The sequence below is a fragment of the Periplaneta americana genome, chromosome 4 (assembly GCF_040183065.1).
Source record: "Periplaneta americana isolate PAMFEO1 chromosome 4, P.americana_PAMFEO1_priV1, whole genome shotgun sequence".
In the NCBI taxonomy this organism is placed as follows: domain Eukaryota; kingdom Metazoa; phylum Arthropoda; class Insecta; order Blattodea; family Blattidae; genus Periplaneta; species Periplaneta americana.
In genome coordinates, this window is record NC_091120.1 from 164,376,443 (window position 1) to 164,399,065 (window position 22,623).

The 22,623-nt window shown below is 36.7% G+C and overlaps 1 protein-coding gene across 2 annotated transcripts in view; it reads right to left on the reverse strand.

Moving 5' to 3' along the window:
- The window catches only part of LOC138698389 (lipase 3-like), a 50,725-nt gene that overhangs the window by 13,222 nt on the left and 14,880 nt on the right, over positions 1-22,623 (reverse strand). For both annotated transcript variants that reach the window (XM_069824260.1, XM_069824261.1), the window contains exons 2-5: positions 15,067-15,214; positions 10,006-10,288; positions 4,969-5,083; positions 859-1,108 (exon numbers count right to left, since the gene is read on the reverse strand). In XM_069824260.1, coding sequence (XP_069680361.1) covers positions 859-1,108; positions 4,969-5,083; positions 10,006-10,288; positions 15,067-15,171 — 753 coding nt within the window. In that variant the 5' untranslated portion in view covers positions 15,172-15,214. The remainder of the gene's footprint in view (positions 1-858; positions 1,109-4,968; positions 5,084-10,005; positions 10,289-15,066; positions 15,215-22,623) is intronic.

Below are 22,623 nucleotides of genomic sequence, written 5' to 3' on the forward strand. Positions count from 1 at the left end.
CATCATTTATATTTGTTACTGTTGCTCCAAGATATTTTAATTTTTACACCTCTTCAAAAGATAAATTTCCAAGTTTTATATTTCCATTTCGTACAATATTCTCGTCACGAGACGAAATCATATACTTTGTCTTTTCGGGATTTACTTCCAAACCTATCTCTTTACTTGCTTCAAGTAAAATTCCCGTATTTTCCCTAATCGTTTGTGGATTTTTTTCTAACATATTCACGTTATCCGCATAGACAAGCATCTGATGTAACCCGTTCAATTCTAAACCCTCTCTGTTATCTTGGACTTTCCTAATGGCATACTATAGAACAAAGTTAAAAAGTAAAGGTGATAGTGCATCTCCTTGCTTTAGCCCACAGTGAATTGAAAACGCATCTGGCAGAAACTGACCTATACGAACTCTGCTGTACGTTTCACTGAGACACATTTTAATTAATCGAACTAGTTTCTTGGGAATACCAATTTCAATAAGAATATCATATATAACTTCTCTCTTAACCGAGTCATATGCATTTTTTAAATCTATGAATAACTGATGCACTGTGCCCCTATAATCCCATTTTTTCTCCATTATCTGTCGAATATAAAATATCTGATCAATAGCTGATTTATTACGCCTAAAACCACACTGATGATCCCCAATAATTTCATCTTCATATGGAGTTAATCTTCTCTTCTCATCTGACAACCTACGAGTACTTTTTTTTTATGGATTAACCTTCAATTTTACCGACGCGACATTACACTCCTTGTAAAGTTATTTTTGATACTCTCTCCACATTATCTTTTATGTTTCGTGTAATAAGATACCAATTTTTATAAATCTATAAGAACAATCAAAACTCTTACCATGACGCCTTCTGATCCTGAAGTGACAGTGAACTCTCTCAGCGGAGTCGTTATATGGCTAAGGAACGCAACGGGCGAGAGGCTTATCATGGCGCGCACCTTGTCGTTGTATTGCGGGCGCTCTGACAGCAGGATGTAGAACATGGTGGTGCCCATCGAGTGGCCGATGTAGTACAGCCGGGGTTGACGGGTCGCTGCCAACACGTAGTCCAGCACGGCGGGCAGGTCGAACACACCCATCTCTTGGAAGCTGAGCAGATCAAGTTACGACGTTTATTTAGTATACTCTGTTTCTGAAATCTGTAGAGTATAGGAGACGAAACACGTCCTCTGCGCAAGTGGTGAGCGGATGGAGCTAGTCCAATGAAAGGCACTGCTTGAAGGGAGAGGGGATCATTTCTATCTGAACTAAACTGCGATTAAGATGCACACTACCATCACTTTCGAACACGCGCATCTTACCCCTTAGCGGCTTCGAGCCGATGTTACCCGCAACACACTCCCGCACTGGTAGGTTCCGCCCATTCGCTTCTCTCCGTCTCCACCCAAATGCGCAGACTAACTCTATAGATTCCGGGCACGGAGTATATAAACACAAATAATTTCAGAATCTTGTTAGAGGTTCAAAATGTTTTGTGAGAAATTTCTAAACACATGCAGCTTATGCAATGTTCTATCAACACAAGTAATAGATCAGGTAGCTGACAGGATTATATTAAAGGGTTTAGGGATATAGGGTTCTAATCCACGCAGGCTGTATGGTAGTTTATTGTTGTGAAGCAAACGATTACTGAAAACACGGAAATTTTACTTGAAGCAAGTAAAGCGATAGGGTTGGAAGTAAACCCCGAAAAGACGAAGTATATGATTATGTCTCGTGACCAGAATATGCTACGAAATGGAAATTTAAAAATTGGAGATTTATCTTTCGAACAGGTGGAAAAATTAAAATAACTTGGAGCAACAGTAACAAATATAAATCACACTCGGGAGGAAATTAAACACAGAATAAATATGGGAAATTCCTGTTATTATTCGGTGGAGAAGCTTTTATCATCCAGTCTGCTGTCAAAAATCTGAAAATTAGAATTTATAAAACAGTTATATTACCGATTGTTCTGTATGGTTGTGAAACTTGGACTCTCACTTTGAGAGAGAGACAGAGATTAAGGGTTTTAGAGAATAAGTTTCTTAGGAAAATATTTGGTGCTACGAGGGATGAAGTTACAGGAGAATGGAGAAAGTTACACAACGTAGAACTGCACACATTGTATTCTTCACCTGACATAATTAGGAACATTAAATTCAGACGTTTGAGATAGGCAGGGCATGTAGACCGTTTGGGCGAATCCAGGAATGCATATAGAGTGTTAGTTGGGAGGCCGGAGGAAAAAAGACCTTTGGGGAGGCCGAGACGTAGATGGGAGGATAATATTAAAATGGATTTTAAGGAGGTGGGATATGATGATGGAGACTGGATTAATCTTACACAGGATAGGGACCGATGGCGGGCTTATGTGAGGGCGGCGATGAACCTGCGAATTCCTTAAAAGCCAGTAAGTAAGTAGGACACAAGGGGTTAGTATCGATACTTAATACAAGACAGAAATATTCATGCACCTTTGTTGAATGTCATAAATTCATCTACAAAATAGAAGGCGTGAGAAATTAGGTACTTCTTTAACTTGGTCCTAAATAATCTTATGTTTTGAGTTTGATTTTTTATATCCATAGGGAGACTATTAAAATTGTTTACTGCCATATAACGCACTCCTTGTGATAGCACGATATATTTGTCGATACAGTATGACAGTCATTTTTACGAGTATTTATGCTACGAACTGTTGAATTAGTTACAAAGTTTTCACGATTACATACGAGAAATATGTTAATGAAAAAATATACTGACAAGCCATGGGCATTATTTGTATTTTCTTAATATGGTTCTACACAATTCTCTGTATTTGGCACGTACTATTATTCAAATTACTCTTTTTTTGTTGTACAAATATAGAATTTCCCCAGAATATTATTTCATAACTCATTACCGAGTGGAAGTATGCAAAGTATAATTTTTTAAGGTATTGATATTCATTATCTCTTGCATAGATCTAATAAGATTTTTCCAATTTGACTTATTATCCATTTGTAAGCCTAGAAATTTGGTTGTTATTGTTGTTTCTATTAGGGATCTATTGTTAATTATTGTGCTTGAAAATTGCGAGATTGAATTTGGGCAGTCCTAAATTAATACTTTTCTCAGAAAAAAATTATTTTTCCCTTAATGTTAATATTGTTTTACTCGATAAATAAGTCTACTATCCGTACGATTCTGATGTTTACTCTTATTATTACAGAAACTGTTAAGGAATTACTTACCCCTTTGTAGTTTTTTAAATAAAATGAACGGTTTTCTTGCAAATTAAATAAAAAGATTAAAACGCATCGTTATTTCCTGCCATTAGCACGTCTGCCATAGTACTAAGTGACTATAGGAAGCAACTCAGCTATTCAGACAGTGTGTGTTGTGTTTTCCTACGTGAATCGGGGACGCGCTGTTACCAAACTACACAGAATTACACAGTTATAAGGTATTTTGCTGTCCGATCAGAGCCTTCTTCAATTACTAGCCGGAGCCATACGTTGGCAACACTGTAATTAACTGTCAAACGGAGGCCTACTGTCCAGAACACGTGTTTGTGCTAATGCCGATTTTCAATGTAAATTAATGTTACAATATAAGTGTGTGTCGATGGAATTATGTTCGCGGTCTTACCAAATGTTAATTGTTGATGTAATATAAACTATGTGCGTGTTGGCTATAAAAACAAAACAATAAAATAATGAAAATATGGCTGCAGTCTTTAGCAATTTTTACGGTTATTATTGACAAAGTGATTGACAATTCTTCTAAATATTAAATTTTGTATAAACTGCATTTTTATAGTCTTATTTGTGGTTTGTGGTGTATCAGAATTCTAGCCAAATTTTTTAATCTCGCCTGCTATATCATTAAAGTTACGCCGTTGATTTTCAAGTTCATTGTAAACAGCTGTTTTGTGATCCCATAAATGTTGCAGTTTTGTTAAAGATTCGGAATGTCTGTTATACGTCAGAACTGTCTATATTTGTAGATGCATACACTCACTTTGTTGGTTTTCAAGGTTTATTTATTAATATTATTTATTTTGTAATAAATTAGTTATAAACGTGTTTCTTTTCACTTCGTATTTACAGGATTTAAAGTTCACCGAGTTTACGCTAATTGACACAGACTTAATAGATAATGATGTGTTTTGTTACGTATTATGTTGAAGGTATGTTTCTTCATTTTTTCATAGATTTTTATACTTGGCCTTGGCCTATTTAAAATTATATTTTAGAAAATATGTAACAAATAATTTAGGATAACAGTATTGTTATGGTGACTGTCGAGATTGAAACTAAAACTGGCTTCCTGGGCATGTGAAATATTTATAGAAAAGCACGACAGATAATCACATGAAATTAAAATGTATATGATATTCTAGACCTTTCACGTCAGAGGTGAAACAACATAAAGTGGCAAAACATTGTCAATTTACTACCCACATAATGGTTAATTGATTGGAATAGGGTACTGCGAAAGTACGTCGTCATTTTATTTATTTTTGGTACAAGTAACATTTCTTTAAGTATTTATTTATTTTCCCTTGTACCATCAATAAAAAACACGTATACTTTTATTTTTTTAAAGTTACAAGTGGCTGTATGCAAGTACTTACGCGGTATTCTGAAACTCAAATAAAATACCATTTCGGATTCCGTAATAAATTACGTACATCAATACATTGAATCTTGATCATATGCACTTAGTTTTGTATCAATTAATGTCGAAAATGTACATGTGACAACGAAATCAAAGCACTAAAACGTCAAACGTCATGCCTTTATTTCGCCTACGGCCGCCTCCATTCAGCGTTGCCAAACCTACCCACGCTCCGGCTTGTAACTGAAGATGGCTCTGTGTCCGATTTTACATGGAATGTCCCTAGGAAATTAAAAACGAGCTAAACTGCTAGAAAGAGACTGTAGTATAATATTCGCTGTTACTTCGGACATAGCTCTCACCTGAAATCCCAGTACTTGCTGTTCTGCGTGGTGTAGTTGGCGTGTATCCTGGAGTAAGTGTTGCCGCGGGCATTTCCCAACCACACGTCGTATCCAGCATCAGCCAGAACGTAAGCTACGAAAAGACGGGTGTAAGTTAGGGAAGTTGAGTATTGCATTGTCAACGACAAACTAACAGGTGCCAACACTGTATTAAGAAGATAAAGTGTTATTAAGAAAAATAAAAGTATTCTCAAGCTCTAATGTGATACCTGGACGAATTAATCAATCAATTAATCGTCAAAGGATCAACTAAAGATTCAATCAATGAATGAATCAATTAATGAATTAATGAGCCAATCAGTGAATTAATAAATCAGTCAATGAATCAATCGATAAATTCATGGATGAATGAATCAATGAATCGATGGAAGAATGAATCAATGAGTTGATGGATGGGTGAATGGATGGATCGATGGATGACTAATTGAATGTAGTGAGACAGAAAGAATTATTAATTAAATACTAGGCCTACACGATGATAATCGCGTCCTTACAAGGGCTCTTGTAACTCCTGCATGGCTCAATGTGGTCTGTCTTTGCCGTCCACCCACAAAGAATGAGGAACAACTCGAATATTCATTAAACCGAACCTGAGACACTCCGCTAGATGGGAGAGCTTTGCATATTGACTACAGCGCCAGGCGTTCAATAGCAATATATAATTTCTATTTGCCGTAACCGGTTATGCACGACTCTAATACGTATTACAAATTGCAACGCAGTGAAATTCAAAAGTAAATTAAATGATAAAATGTGCTGTGGAAAATATAAAAAATAGCAATGAAAGATTAAAAAATGGGGGGAAAAAGGTATTTATGGGCAGAGTGAAAAAGGGATAAAGGACCCAACAATTCACACACTAGTTTCTTTCAAAGAGCTCTAATTTACTCTAAAAAAGGTGCGCACCTAAATTTTTATTTTGTATTTTATTGGGTTATTTTACGACGCTGTATCAACATCTAAGTTATTTAGCGTCTGAATGAAATGAAGGTGATAATGCCGGTGAAATGAGTCCGGGGTCCAGCACCGGAAGTTACCCAGCATGCGTACCTAAACATCCTAACCCTGGTTATAACACGGACATTTATAACAATAAACACGTAGGCCTAAATAAAATTGTAAGATGTTGATGTTTTAGTCACGGGAAGTCGAATGGTAACCAGAGCATGGTTTTCATTGCAATATTTATAACTTAAACTGGGAAATTTTTTCGTAATTTCGGAACATACTGTAATCTACGACAATGCTGAGCAGCCACCCCCAGAGGTCATGACCTAGGTTAACTATTAATTAATCCTCCATTGCCAAAATACTTTCACTTTATAACTTCATACGAGTATAATAAAATTACCTAAAACTATTTGATTTTGTCTACAGCGTAAGAAGTACTTTAGTATTACTACATGGTACAGTCATTAAGTTCTTGGACTGACGCCTGGAGAGTAGGCAACCACAAGAATCTGGATGTCTCACAAGATGCCGCGTAACACGGCGTACACTTAAACAGATCCTCATCCTCCCTCAAAACAGTCGCCGTTGGCCGCTATGCACGTCTGCCAACGTTGGTATAGCTGCTGGAAGCACCGCTGAAAGATGTTGGCAGGAAGGTCCCGTATGGCTTCTCTTGTGGCAGTCATGACCTCTTCGACCGGATGAAATCTACGCTCATGTAGGATTGTTTTCATTAAGGGAAAGAGAAAAAAATCGCATGGTGCGAGATCAGGTGAGTACGGAGGGTATAGCAAAACAGCGACTTGTTACCTGGCAAGTTCCTCTTGGACAAGGACAGAGCGATGTGCAGGATGTTGTCGTGTAGCAACAGCCAATATTCTTCCTACGCCAAAGCTCAGGACGCTTACAGCGAATTAAATCGCGGAAACGGCCAAGGATCTGCTTGTAGCGGGTCTTGTTTACACTTGCACCTTGTGGAATGAATTCCATGTGAACAATTCCATTTGAATAAAAAAATAGTTTAAGCACCACCTTGCCTTTTGACCCGTCATCTCACGGTTTTTTCTGTCGTGGCGATAATGGCGTTTTCCAGGTGACGGATTGTCGCTTCAGTTGCGGATCGTAAAGGAAACCACCTAAACACAGCACTGCGACTCAATGCGTCGTCACCGTAAACTTTCTGCATCATTTGAAACAATTTGGTAACGGTTTTGTCTGATTTCTGGGAGAACTTGACTGCGACGTACTGGAGTTCCGATGCGCGCATTCAAATCACCGTCACAACAAATACCGTAGTTCTGCTTACACTGTAGGGTAAACATTGGTAATTTCGTGGCAGTGGTTATTTCGTGATACTTTTTCTTTGCTCTTTTGTGAACTAACCAATGGTGTTACGAGATCCAAATTTCCGCCAAGGGATTGCATATGTTGTCCAGTTTCCAGAAACATACAGCTAAGCTTTATGTGACTATTGTAGTTGCTTCAGTGAGCTTTTATGTTTGGAGAGAGCAAGTTTGCGTCGACTTCTCAGGCATACAAATTTTGTGGATGTTTGTAATTACATTACAGGCTTATTACTAAAGGTAAGCATATGATATTTGGTACAAAGATTTATTGTATCTTCATGAAATTTTAGGAAATGTTTTTGGAATTTTAGATACATCTGTAGTCGCCATGTAGGCTTAGCTTTACTGATACAAATCTTAGCTGATTGAGGCGAAATTTTGTTGAGCATTAAGCGTTACAATTTTTAAAATAGTATAAAATGTATTACAATAGGAATTTTAGAAATCTGAAGACAAGATGTGACAATAAAAAAGAAAACGGAGACGCAATGGGTTCAGTGCAGCTTCTGTTTGATTTGTTATCATGCTAAGTGTCAATGATAAGTGCTAGATGACTTACTTGCAAGAATTGTGACAGAAGATGGAACATGGCTCCACCATTTTGGACCGGAGACAGAGGCAGACAATGGAGTGGCATCATGCAAATTCACAGAAGAAATAGACATTAAAAAGTACACCTTCGGCAGGAAACGTTATGGCTACTGTGTTTTTCGATTCAGAAGGACTCTTGCTTGTGGACATCATGCCACACGGAACCACCATTAATTCTGACGGGTATGTTACAACTCTCAAAAACTTCAAGTTCGACTGAGTCGTGTTCGAAGACATCGGGAGAAGCAGGATGTTCTGCTATTGCACGACAACGCACAACCATATGTCAGTCACAAGACCACAGACCAGATCAGAAAATTCGGATAGACAACACTGAAACATCCGCCTTACAGTCCTGAACTGGCACCGTGCGATTACCATCTCTTTGGTAAACTGAAGGATCCTTTCGCGGAACGAGGTTAGATGATGACTCCCTTGTGCACGCTGCTAAAGAGTGGCTCAGACGTGTTGGTCCAGACTTTTACCGTGCTGGTCTACAGGCCCTCGTTCCTAGGTTACGTAAGGCAGTTGAAACGGACAGGGATTATGTGGAAAAGTGACATTTTGTTCCTTAAGGATGTATCTACATTCTGTGAAAATAGCAAAGCTGTAGGATAAAAATATAATTTTTAAACAAACGTTATGCATCACTTTTGGAGTTACCCTAGTAATATAGGCTATAGTAAAGTCCGTAATAAAAGTGTTCACCCTTTCAGGGCGAAGAAGATCCCTTTTCAATTTCAATGTTTACTTTGATTTCATTCTTATTATGTGTTGATATGTATTTCTATGTTTTCTTGCTATGAATATTAGACGGAATTACTATGTTTGAAATCTTGTAACAATAAATGAGAATTTCATTTGACTTTAATGAATTTTTATACAATTCTTATACCTCTCACGAAATTATTAATGCAATATCACGAAATTACCAAAGTTATCACGAAATAACCAACCTTTCAGCTTAAGTTGTAAAAGTGGGTTTTGACACATATTCAAGAACGTATCCAATCTTTTATGTCTCCAGATTTGTGCAGGAAGTTATCATCTTTTAGATGAAAAAATCAGAATAAGGATATATTTACATATTTGCATTTTAAATTAGTTTTCATAAAATTGTCACGAAATTACCAATGTTTAACCTACTACTGTCTCTTACTGGGACGAGAGACTAACTGACAAGGTACCATACCACGGCGCAACCTATCCGCTCTAGTGCACCACACCGCCACTATGCGCCCAGTCTTAAAACTTAATGATGTACCACGTAGTACAAGCACAGTCTAGTACTGCGTGTTCAGTTCAAAGCGTGTCATGGCTCGCTGTATGCCGTCATGTGGCTAGCCGATGAGCCTAGAGAATTCAATCTTCCTACACTTCCGCAGAGGCGTATTACCTATGTGCCAGAGAAGTTGCCTAGGAAGTACGGCGTTCATTCTGAAGAGTACTTACCGATACGTACGGTAACGTCTGTAGTGGCAGGAATGTGAACTGTTTGGAAACACGTACTGAGGTGAGTTTTTTCTTACTGTCGGGATATGGGGAGAGGGTTAAGATGATTACTTACGTATTTGTTGACATTAACTTGGACGGTCAACATGGACACGGAGCATTTGATTTGTGTTGTGGAATGTTGCAGTAGGCAACCGATGATAACAAATACCCTGCGTACGACTTTCCCGCGCAAAACATAGTTCGAAAGAAGTTATGGTAGCACATAGACCGTACAGACCGCCATCTGTTGCTACGACGTTGAAGTTATACCGTACACGTTCTCAAGTTCAGATTGAACGCCTTGATTAATAGGCAACTTCTCTGACATAAAAGCTGAAACTCGCTTCAAATCGCTGACTCACAACAGTGACGTCATGACACACTTTGAAATGAACATCCAGTATACAGTCACGAAGCATGAGTTTATGAGGGTACTAGAAACAATCGACTGTGCAGGTACTATTTCGCATTATCTGTAATGAGGCGATATTAGCGATCCTATTGGTTAGCAACTATCTAGGGATGCATATTTACTACGTATTGAGCTTCGTGACTGTATATACTAGACTGTGGTACAAGGTTAATATCTGGTTTTCCATCAGTGCACACGTACCCAGGGCTTTACCAGGGCCCATTACCACCCAGTCCGCGGAGCTGGACAACAGGCCGTGCTGCACAAACACGACGGGTCTGCGTTCCTCAGTCTCCACTTCATTACTCTGCCAGGCCGTCTCCGTAGAGTTGCTGTCCACTTCTGACTCCGTTGCGTTGAGCTCGTCAGTTGTTGTGACGTTGCTGCGACCGTGAGGGATGCGGTGAAGTGTGAGGAAATATCCGTCCGCGGTTAGCACAGTGTGAGTCTCCATCGGGTACCCATACTTCACTACCAACTGCGGCTGCAAACACAGTAAAAGATTGTTCGCTTTGAATAGCGTTCATCTACGAGTCTGTGCCTAATATTGTTCAATGCGGAAATGTCAAAATGGGGAAGAGACATGGCGAAGAGATAATAAAAGACTTACGTATGTCCACGTGCATCAACGTCGGTTAGTGTAACCACCAGTTAAAATTGCCACCTAACCCCTGGTTAAGCATTTTTACGGTGCCTCAACCTCGGTTAGGAATTAAATAGGAGGTTAACCACGGTAATTTCTAACCGGCCATATTCAAGCGGTTAAAGGAGATAACCAGTGATTAGTAAGACAAGTAAAACAAAATGGCGGCCAGATGCAATATCTGATTATTTCGACGACGATTGTTATTGTACAGTACTTGAATTACTTGGATAGAGACGATGGTGAGCGTGAAGTTTCTTTAGTGGAAAGAGAGAATTCTGAAGAGGAATTAGGTGACAGAAAATTTCAGGAGAGATTTCGTTGATCAAAATCTACAGTATCATTTCTGCTGCAACAAATGGGTCGTTTTAAATAACACAAAAACAGTCATATTTCTCCTGTGGATCGGCTGCTCATATTACGATTCTATGTAACTGTTTTCTGTGTTTTAAGAGAGAATACTCGAATATCCCTTTCTCTACGTCACTGGCTGAACGAAGAGAGGTTATGGATGGATCTTATGATAATGCACAGTTCCCTGATATGAATGGGGTCCTGGATCGTACATACATTCGTACTAATCTTCTGCAACCTTTTCCTTTATGTGTATTCCATCTTTTTCAAATATAATATGTTTAAATATAGTAATTAAGTTTATCGATACTTCAATGTCACATTGGTATATAATCATTCTTGCATTTAATTTTACATTTTGTACGATTTTAACCTAACAGCACTGAAAAACAAAGAAATGCAACATAACAGCGCCCAAAGGCAAACAAATGCAACGCGAAAATGTAGGTCACGTTCTTTTCGATGTAGAACGGAGTAAGCGTAGTCGTTTTTAGACGTTGACTATTATCTTTGTACAGGTATGGATGCTTTCCTTTAGCCATATTGTGGAAAGAGTGTAATATCATAGACTTTACTCTTGTTAAATTAGGTGTTAGCTAACCATGTTTAAGTAATCGGTGATTTTGAATGGTGCACAGAAATTACATTTTAACCATGGCTACTGTTTAACCGTCGTTTCGTAACCTACGATTACTGCGTTTTAACCGAGGTTGATGCACTTCGCCATTAGGGTGGAAATTGCTCGAATCAAGACTACGAAAAGCCAGACTGAGAGCATTGTTTAAGGCACGGATGGGACACAAAGCATAGACCGACATCAATGCCAGATTAGTAACACCATCATACTTAGGCATGACTGAACAGATTATGAAATTTAAATGCTGTAAACAAAGAACAGACGTGGCAAAATTTTCCTTTGTAAACTGCACAATAGTAGACTGGAACAGCTTACCTGCGGCAATCTTTCAGGATGGTTCTCTGAAAATCAATACATTTAAGGAAAGGTTGAGGAGATTAGGCTGAGAATTAACAGTAGTAAAGTAGGTGAAATGTAATTATTTAAGTTGTGTCATGTAATTAAGTTGATATGTAATTAATTAAGGTGACTTGTAATTTCTTAAGTCATTAATGGTTGGATTTAATACAAATAGGTTTACTTTTGCATAATTATGCTTTATATTTAGTCTTTATTAATAAGTACAAGGTTTATTGCAATTATTTATTCATAGTTGGACTTAATTTTACACGTTATTTTATTCCTGTAATTATTGTATTGCTGTAATTATTGCAATGTCATTGTATATTATATATGAGGGGGTTAAAGTTACAGTGGTGTAAGTCGTATTCTTTTAAATTTTGACATATGTGTATAACTGCAATCCACACATGACAAACTGTTAAAGGAAAATATGATGTAAGTCATAACTTCATTACACCGCCGACAGATTGCAGCGCAAATTAGGTAGGGGTCCTTGAAGAATTTGCCGGGATAAACTATGACCTTCCATTCTCTAGACGTGTCCATACCAGGTTAAACGTTTCTCTTCTATCCGATCCATGATGGTAATATTTCTACTAATAGCCATTCGGATGTCCTCTGTTCTCACCCGATCCATAACAGTCTTTTTAATACACCTCCTCCAGAAGTGCAACTCTGCCGCTTTCATATGTCTTTCTTGCGCTTTGGTCATCTCCCACAATTCTGCACCATACAGTGTGATGCTCTCAAATAAAGAGTGGTACAGAAGTTGCTTGGACTTCACAAAACAAGATGTAATATCCATGTACAAACTCTTCCTTGTCCTATTCTCCGTTGTACAATCTATATGACTCTTACCGCTTGAGTCTATCCACGACCAAGGTATTTGAAATCTGAATTCCATTTAAGCTTTCCAATTCCAACGTATGTTTTTGTATGTTTGCAAATTTCATATTGTTCTAGACTGTCAAGTTTCTGGTTTTTTGGCTGGATGGGTAGTATTTTCATGTCTGTGCCCCGGTTTCTTCAACCTTTGTTAAAATGCACCTAACATAGCGTTAATTAACTGTAAGTTAAAAGTATGAATTGCTGTTAAAAATATTGCGTTTCTTCAACTTTACGTTTCACATTTTAACATTCTGTTTGTTAACTCTCTGTTAGGACCAGAGATTCTAGAGTTTAACCATAACCTATAACCAAGTATAGGCTCAATTTTGTTTTCTGAACTCTGACAATTGCGATTCTCGCTTGTTTCCGTTGTTTGATTCAGAGAGGATAGAAGTCTTTCTATTCTCTCAGGTTTGAGTTCTGCTTCTTTCCTCGTCTGTATCACAATAGCGTGGAGCGGCGTATTGGAATTGCTGTTGTGAAATGGAAAACACTGGAACAAAAAGAAATCGTGGGACTAATTTCTCTTCGTTCGAAAAAAACCTTCTGCTAGAAATTATTTCGCAGTATAAACCAATTATTGAGAATAAACAAACAAACGGATCTAAGTTGAAAGCGAAAAGTGAGGCTTGGCAGAAAATAGCCTATACCTTTGTATGAACTTCTGGTCTGTCAAATCACATAAATTATCCACTCTGTTTATGTATTCATGGATATCATTTTCTAAATAATCAAGATGTATAAGTTCAGCATCTAACGCACCAGCCATATTGGATACTTCTATGCTAACAGAGAGTTAAATGATTTAACTGCATGAAATTGGGCAGTTAAATTAACATGGGTTTTAACAGCCTGTTAGTACTAACAGTAGTTGAAGAAATGCTTCAACTGTTAAGTTTACAGTTAAAATGGAATAACACACTGCTATAATTTAACGAAGGCTGAAGAAACCGGCCTATGTCTATGTTGTTGTAGTTGTGGTTGGAGTTTATGATGAGTTCTGCGTAAGTGGTTTGGTTATGGCTGTGACATGTTCCTTGTAACGTGTTTGAAATGATCTTCCAGTTTGTCTAATGTAGAAGTCGTTGCAAATATTGCATGATAGTTTTTATACACCTGTTAAGTTGGTATTTGTTTGTGTGTCTTCTCTGTGTGTTAAGATGTTTTTGTAGTGTGTTCTGTTTTCTGTATACAATGTTGTATTTTAGTTTCATCATCCACATTCTTATGACTTTGTCCAAATACACATAAAAATAATGAGTGAATAGGGCAAATCTTGTTAAACTCTTTGATTTATTTATATCGTTTCGTATTTGAAGTAAAAAATAATGAATATGTAATTTCTTTGTCATAGGCCTAATATTTCTACTAGAAAGTACTTCAAAACCACTGGCCACTAGGCAGAAATTTTCCCCATTGAACCATATTCCAAGTTCACCGGATTTGACAGGAAAAACAGAGGCAACAGTTTTACCAGCAGAAAATGAACATAAAGATTTAGATATATAATTCAGGAGTCATTTTACATTTCATTGTCATATTAATAATATTATAATTTGTCCTATAAAAGTTTAGGTTTTGTTATGAGAAATTCTTGTAAATTTAAAGTCAAAACTATAATAATTTTGTATAATTCCATTGTTCGATCTAAATTAGAGCATGCTAAGGTTATCTGGAACTCAGTTACTAACAAATATATTCTGTTACTAGAAAAAATTCAAAATAAATTTCTAAAATGGTTATATTACATACTTTATAATAATTATCCTACTTATGAGAGTTATGCTACAATGCTTCAACATTTCCATTTTACTAGTTTGCAAATTAGACGAAATTGTCAATCTTTAAACTTTCTTTATAAAATTATTAACAATAAGTTGGACTGTGTTGGTTTATTTTATTATATAACATTATAAACACCTAAGTTTAATACAAAATTTTCGAAATTTATTTTACATACCGAGGGAAAATACTGAATCCCACAAAAATTCCCCAGTTTTCCAAATGTTAAGTTATACAATAAATTATATCCTCATCCGAATGTTGATGTTTTGAATATGAATTTCTCTAGATTCAGAATTATTTGTTATCATGTTTTACAGAATATTGTTGTTAGTTAATTTGAAGCTACTTTCACACCTTATTTCAATTTCTGTTTTTTATTTCTCTTATTTCTATTTTGTTTCAGTTTTTAATAAATGTATGTTTCCTTTTCCTTGTTTATATTTTATGAATTAGTTTGTCGGTCTTGAACATTGTAATTGGACTTTACCTGTTATGTTCAATAACAAATAAATAAATAAAAAATAAAAATATATATAAAAAATTCAATAAATTAGCAACAATGACTCTGATGTTGACAACACTAACTACAGCAATTTTGTTTGGAAACACTTACCGTTTGCAGATGCGCGTCTGGATTATAGCGTATCAGGGCTGCCAACTGGAAGCACGTGCACAGAAGAAGAATGGACAGAGTGGCCTTGCTCAAGTCGTTGCACATTCTGGATAATTGCTACCCCCACGGGGCAGGGGCCGACCCTGTTCTGTAAGCACATTGAGAGTAATAGCTTGTCATGGATGTCAAGGTACTGTAAATTGGTTTCAGGCGTCTAAAACTGAATTAAAAATGAAAAAAGAAAGCACTACAAATAAGAAATAGAGTTCAAAGGTATCTGAACTATAAATGTAGAAAGAAAAAGGAGACACAAAAATGAACTTTAAACAGCATACGAGTATGTAGGCTGCGTTGTGTGAGAATATCATTTTTATTTACTTCAAAAGATGTGTTGTGCATACTAATATTTAATGAACATGATTTAAATTAAAAGAGCAGATAAGTAAAAATTCTAACTTCTTTAATTTTTATAACTAGAGGGTTTATTTTTGGACACATGCTCCTGTTGGAACATATATACAGGGTGATTCAAAAGTCCGGCGATATAGACAAACTTCGCTATTAGTGCAGATAGCGAAAATCGGAAAGTTATTGGAAATATTTAGTTTTCATTCTAATGTGCTTCAACTTTCAACGTAGAATACACCGTTGAAGCTGTACATTAGTGCGACACACCCGCCAGTCTCAATGCTGCCAAATTATTTGGCTTTTACGCTAGTTCTAGTGGAGTATAGATACGTATTGTTTAACTAATAAAAATAGTTTACATGCAGACTTTAGCGGTTATTTAACTTTTCACAGTATAAATGAACATTTATTTCATTGATAACATAAGAATTGAGGGGAATTTCATTCTTGCATGGCGATTTTTCCTGAACTTGTATTGGCAACACTGCTAATTATCGTCATCATTTCATAAATTACCGACATACTACATGTCTAAAATCCGGTAGAACTAGCGGAAAAGCCAATGATTTGACAACATTAGGACTGGCGGGTGTGTCGTATTAGTGTACAGCAGTGATGTCAAAGCAAGCGCATTTTTCTGACCTTGACGTCGTGCGCGGGCATCAAGCGCTAGGTATGGAAGGAGAAATAATTATGTATACGGTAAAGGAGGGTATTGTCGGATACCATTTTGATGTTTCAAAATAAAGGTAATTAAAAAAAGTTAGAACTGGAATTACTTAGTATTATAATAACCTCTTGGGGTTCCTGCAGATTGTGCATAAGTATTAGGTAATTTACATAATATGTATTTGCTGTATAACTTTCAAAGACAAAACAGAAATAATATCATCACTCACAGAATGGGAAGCTAATGTCGGATACATGAGACATTATTATGTAAGAGGTATGATAATGCATTTAAAATAATATATTCCATATAAGAAACTATTACAATAGTGTTCTGTTTAGCCAACTGATATGCAAGCCTTTTAACATCATTTCTGGTTCATCCAAAATATTTTCTCTCCATCATTAACACATAGTCAACTAGCTTCTCTTCAAGTGAAGCTGGGAGTATTGGTTTTCGTCCAAGTTTCGATTTAACGGCTTTGGTGGACTCAGAATTGGGCCGTACATAATCAAATAATGTTGATCGAGATACATTGAACCTTTTGGAAGCAGCAAGATAGCCCATTCTTTTCTCCCGTACTGCGACAATGGCATTTACCATATCTTCAGACTTCCATTTTCTTTAGACTGAATCTCTTTTTTCTTTTACTTTAGGCATCTAAAAATATCAGAAGAAGAAACAATTCGTAACTTCATAATATTCGATTAATTAGAAGATTAATTACTTACATTAATTAAAAATACCTATGAGTAAAAATGTAGAGGTTTGTTATAGAAAACATATAAATGGGTTTAAGGCAGCTTTTATGTAGCGAGCAGCATTGAAAGACAGCCGACAATGCCCTCGGCTAGTATCCGACATTGCCCTCAGCTAGTATCCGACATTGACCGACTCTTCACAAACAGTAAAACAAGCCAGCTGCATGAAACATGTTGTCGATAGCATTTCTGCAATTAGAGAATTAAGAAGCCTTATCTATGGTATATCAAACAGTGCATACCATGTTGTGTAAATATAGGAATAACTTGTAACGAATAAATCACATTACTTACCCTCAAAAAGTTTTTTTTTTTTTTTTTTTTTGCAGAACACGCTATTCACACATAGTGAAGCACTCAACAGTAATGGCTATTCATGCAGATGTTCGTCTACTTGTAGAGAACGTAATGCAGTATTTTCACATCAGATTGCACCATTCGATGGAAAAGAAATATGTTATCCGAGATTATCCGACATCACCAGACCTATCCGACAATCCCCTCCCTTACTCTATGAATAAGCAGCCTGTTGGATTAAAAGAACAGTGGTGTACAAACTTCAAACGGAACGTGAAATTTTATGTCGTTATTTTTATATAGTTTTTTTCTGTTTAATATGATCTGTATTGTCTGTAAAACAAAAGTACTAACACCAATTTATTAATATTGCAGTTATGTTTTAAACGTTAATAACATAATAAAGAGTTAAGAAGGAATATTAGTAGTACCACTATACTGTACTAAGTGAATGAAACATCATTCGTAAAGAAAGTGATATCCCAAAGAAAAAGATTTAGTATGACATGATAAGTTGGAATTGATATTGATGGTATCTTTAGTTTTGTAAAGGCAATCAATAAATTAATTAAAACAATATTATAGCACAAACCAAAGTTAGCTAGGTACTGTAAATGTTTTAAGTGTAACTAATATTACATAACAAAACTTTTATCGCATTATGCTTTTAAGTTGATTCTGGTGCGCAACTTCCTATCATCAGAATATTAAATTATTTTCTCGAAATCTGCTGAAGCTATAGAACTATCGTTTTTACAACACATGGACACATACATTATCTTTTGTTTATAATGTAACAGTAGTTGCTTTATTAATTAATATCCTTACACACATTTTCCATGCAAATATTTTCAAAACTTTCAATAGGCCTACCTTATCTTCAGTAATACGTATTTACGATATATTAGATTTACGAAAACATTGTTTCAGTACCTGTAAGGCTGCTAAATAAACATATCTTAAAATTTCACTTTTGTATAAAATACAGTTAAGAAATTACTGCTTTTGAATAAAAAAGCAAACTTATGAAAAATGAGCATTAAAATTAAAACTTACATTCTTATAATACACTTATAGTTCTCAGACAAATCTAAAAATGAACACTGATACAGTTTTAATGAGTTCTCTTCATTTTATCCATTGAATCAGTACTGGCCACCCCTGTATATAACTCGACCAAGCGGCATATACTACCTCTTTCATCTGTCTCTTTCCTTTCCGCTGTAAAGCGCTCAGGCTCTCCTGAGCTCTAAAGCGCGCGCTTGCACCTATGGGCATCAGTTGATATGACCGGTGTACATCCTCATCAGTGCATTCTGCGTTGAAAATTTAAGCACGTTAGATTTAAAACTACATATTTCCAACAACTTTTCTCTCTTTCGATTTTTCGCTAGCTGCATTAGTAACGGAGTTTATCTATGTCGCCGGAATTTTTAATCACCCTGTATATGTTATGCTCATCCATTTGCAAAAGTATAGGCTAAATATCTTAATAATATAATAAAGTTTCATATAATTAAAATAAAGGATCTCACAGCTTTACAGTATTCCACGGAGTAAGCATTGCTAAGAATTTTATCGTCCTTTATAATCCATCGCCTTTCGCCAAATATGACCCCGGGAAACTCGATCACAATGACCTCCTTGGTAACCGCTTCTCCACCGACAACAATTTTATTTAATGATAGCCTCAACTGTAGACGTCATTGATCGTCAAAATACGTGACTGAGAAAAGGCCAACAGCTAACAGGATCAAAGTCTAGGTATCTATTGATTTAAAGGGATATTACTCCCTGCACAAATATGATTATCGACATTATTTTGTTCCAACAAGCAATATAGAACGCGTTACGAACTAATAGGCCTACCACAGTCTAGTATATACAGTCACGAAGCTTGAGTTGTGAGGGTGCTAGGAACAATAGACTGTGCTGGTACTATTTCGCATTGTCTGTAATGAGGCGATATTAGCGAGTCTAGTGGTTAGCAACTATTTATGGATGCATATTTACTACGCATTTAGCTTCGTGACTGTATATACTAGAGTGTGCTAATATTGAACATTTTTCGACGCATACGCCAGTTGAATACGTTCTGAGAACTACTGGGTGTTCATTTCAAAGTGTGTCATGACGTCACTGTTGTTGGGTCACCGATTTGAAGCGAGTTTCAGCTTAAATGTTAGAGAAGTTGCCTATTATTTAAGGCGTTCTTCAATCTGAACTTGAGAACGTGTACGGTATAACTTGAACGTCGTAGCAACAGATGGCGGTCTGTGCTACCATAACCTCTTTCGAACTGTGTTTTGCGCCAGCAAGTCGTACGCAGGGTATTTGTTGTCATCGGTTGCGTACGATAACATTACACAACACAAATCAAATGCTCCGTGTCCATGTTGACCGTCGAAGTTAATGTCAACAAATACGTAAGTAATCGTCTTAACCCTCTCCCCATATCCCGACAGTACGTATTTCCAAACAGTTCACATTCCTGCCACTACCGGCGTTACCGTACGTATCGGCACGTACTCTTCAGAATGAACGCCGTACTTGCTAGCCAACTTCTCTGCCTCTTAGATTATACACCTGAGCTGCGGAAGTGTAGGAAGATTAAATTCTCTAGGCTCATCAGCTAGCCACATGACGGCATACAGCGAGCCATGACACATTTTGAACTGAACACCCAGTAGTTCGGGATTTTTAGCTGCATAAAATAATAGTCGTTTTAGCTGTTTTAAATTGTACTTTTAGGTGCCAAAATCTATGTTTTTAGTGTCTATTTTGATAAATTTATGGTCTAGTTTATGTGCCTAAAAGTTAGTTTTTAAATGCCTAAAAATTCGAGGTCTTTATAACACTCGTATTTGAAATGTAATTAATGCGGAACCATTCAAAATTACGGATTTGCTTATTTATAATATTAATTTCAAATAACGTTATCTTCCATCACCTAGCACTTCACAATTAGACTACCTTTTCAATCACCCGGTAGGCCTATAAGGTATAAATAAAGTCTAATGTATTGAGTGTGAAATTATATAGTATGAAATCTGTATTATGTTTGATTCAGAAAACGAAAGTAAATATCCTTATTTGAGTTCATATTAAATTGATTTCATTTATAAATTGTCTATGTATTGTGGGTCCCTAACACCACAGTATGTCGCGTCCTCAGATTGGGATAGAGAAGACGGCCTCCAGTATGGAGTGCAGCTGCGAATGTAGTTTTGAATAAGTAGACGCGGACAGCCGATAAGTGGTGGTTCTCCAGCTTGGAGTTGGGAGAAGGACTAACAACCCATCACCGTAAAAAAAAAAACCTTGTTACGAAACCCCAACGTAAGCCTTGGAATGGGACTGATTATTTGGCGCGACCACAGCAAAGGAATAAGATCATGAGATTTGGTACTTGGGATGTAACTAGTTTTTGTAGAACAAGAGGGGTAACATTAGTAGCAAAAGAACTAGCTAGATATCATAGAACAGACTTCATGACAGCACAGGAGGTTAAGTTAAAGTGTCTCAGTGAAACTTACAGCAGAATCCGTATAGGCCAGCTTCTGTCTGATGCTTTTCCAATTCACTGCGGGCTAAAGCAAGGAGATGCACTATCACCTTTACTTTTTAACTTCGCTCTAGAATATGCCATTAGGAAAGTTCAGGATACCAGAGAGGGTTTCAAATTGAACGGGTTACATCAGCTTCTTGTCTATGCGGATGACGTGAATATGTTAGGAGAAAATCCACAAACGATTAGGGAAAACATGGAAATTTTACTTGAAGCAAGTAAAGCGATAGATTTGGAAGTAAATCCCGAAAAGACAAAGTAGGCCTATATGATTATGTCTCGTGACCAGAATATTGTACGAAATGGAAATATAAAAATTGGAGATTTATCTTTCGAAGAAGTGGAAATATTAAAATATTTTGGAGCAACAGTAACAAATATAACTGACACTCGGGAGGAAATTAAACGCAGAATAAATATGGGAAATGCCTGTTATTATTCGATTGAGAAGTTTTTGTCATATAGTCTGCTGTCAAAAAATCTGAAAGTTACAATTTATAGAACAGTTATATTACCGGTTGTTCTGTATGGTTGTGAAACTTGAACTCTCACTTTAAGAGAGGAACAGAGATTAAGAGTGTTTGAGAATAAAGTTCTCAGAAAAATATTTGGGACTAAGAGGGATGAAGTTACAGGAGAATGGAAAAAGTTACACAACGCAGAACTGCACGCATTGTATTCTTCACCTGACATAATTAGGAACATTAAATCCAGACGTTTGAGATGGGCAGGGCTTGTATCACGTATGGGCGAATCCAGAAATGCATATAGAATGTTAGTTGGGAGGCCGGAAGGAAAAAGATGTTTGGGGAGGCTGAGACTAGATGGGAGGATAATATTAAAATGGATTTGAGGGAGGTGGGATGTGATGATGGAGACTGGATTAATCTTGCACATGATACGGACCGATGGTGGGCTTATGTGAGGGCGGCAATGAACCTGCGAGTTCTTTCAAAGCCATTTGTAAATAATTAAGTAAATATATAATTATGTTTTCTATAATAGTTCAAAAAATAAAACACAAACCGAAATGTCATTCACATGTTGATTAAAAAAAGACTGAATTGTTCCGAAACACTTATTCCTATGAAGAAACATAAACAGTAAAGTTCTTATCATAACATATATCTTCTCATATGAAAATAAACTCGGTCAGCAAGAAGAGAGACTGTGCACTGGAAGATAAATTTTTAGTCTCTTGCCAAGAATTAGGAAACGAAACTGTGTTGGAAAGACTGGTTGAAGAAAGAATGATAGCCTACTGAAACTAATCAGGAAGAGAAAAAGGAATTGGCTGGCTCACTAGCTAAGAAGAAACTGTCTTCTGAATGATGCACTAGAAGGAATGGTGGACGGGAAAATAGTTCGGGTCAGAAGAAGATATCAAATAATAGATGACATTAAGATATATGGATCATATGCAGAGACTAAGAGGAAGATAGAAAATAGGAATGACTGGAGAATGCTGAGTTTGCATTGAAAGACCTGCCCTTGACAGAACACTATGAATGAATGAATGCCAAGAATCAAACCCAGATCTCCTAGCACTTTCAAGAAATACTAAGCTCGTCCATTCATTATTAAGGAACAAAGAAATAGCGAAAAGGTCATTGTACCATGCAATTTGATCAAGATTTCGATGGCGTAAGAACTGGCTATAAATGGAAGATACTCCTAACGTAATGTAATACAAGGATAACAAACTGGGTGAACTTATTAGGATGACGTTCACCTCGACACGTGGTCAAGGGAAGTGAGTATCCACCACACAGTGTCAATGTTATGTTTACACTGTCCATCTAGTAACATTGAGTTGGAAGTATGCCACCGGGTGGCCTTCCCACGGAACAGCT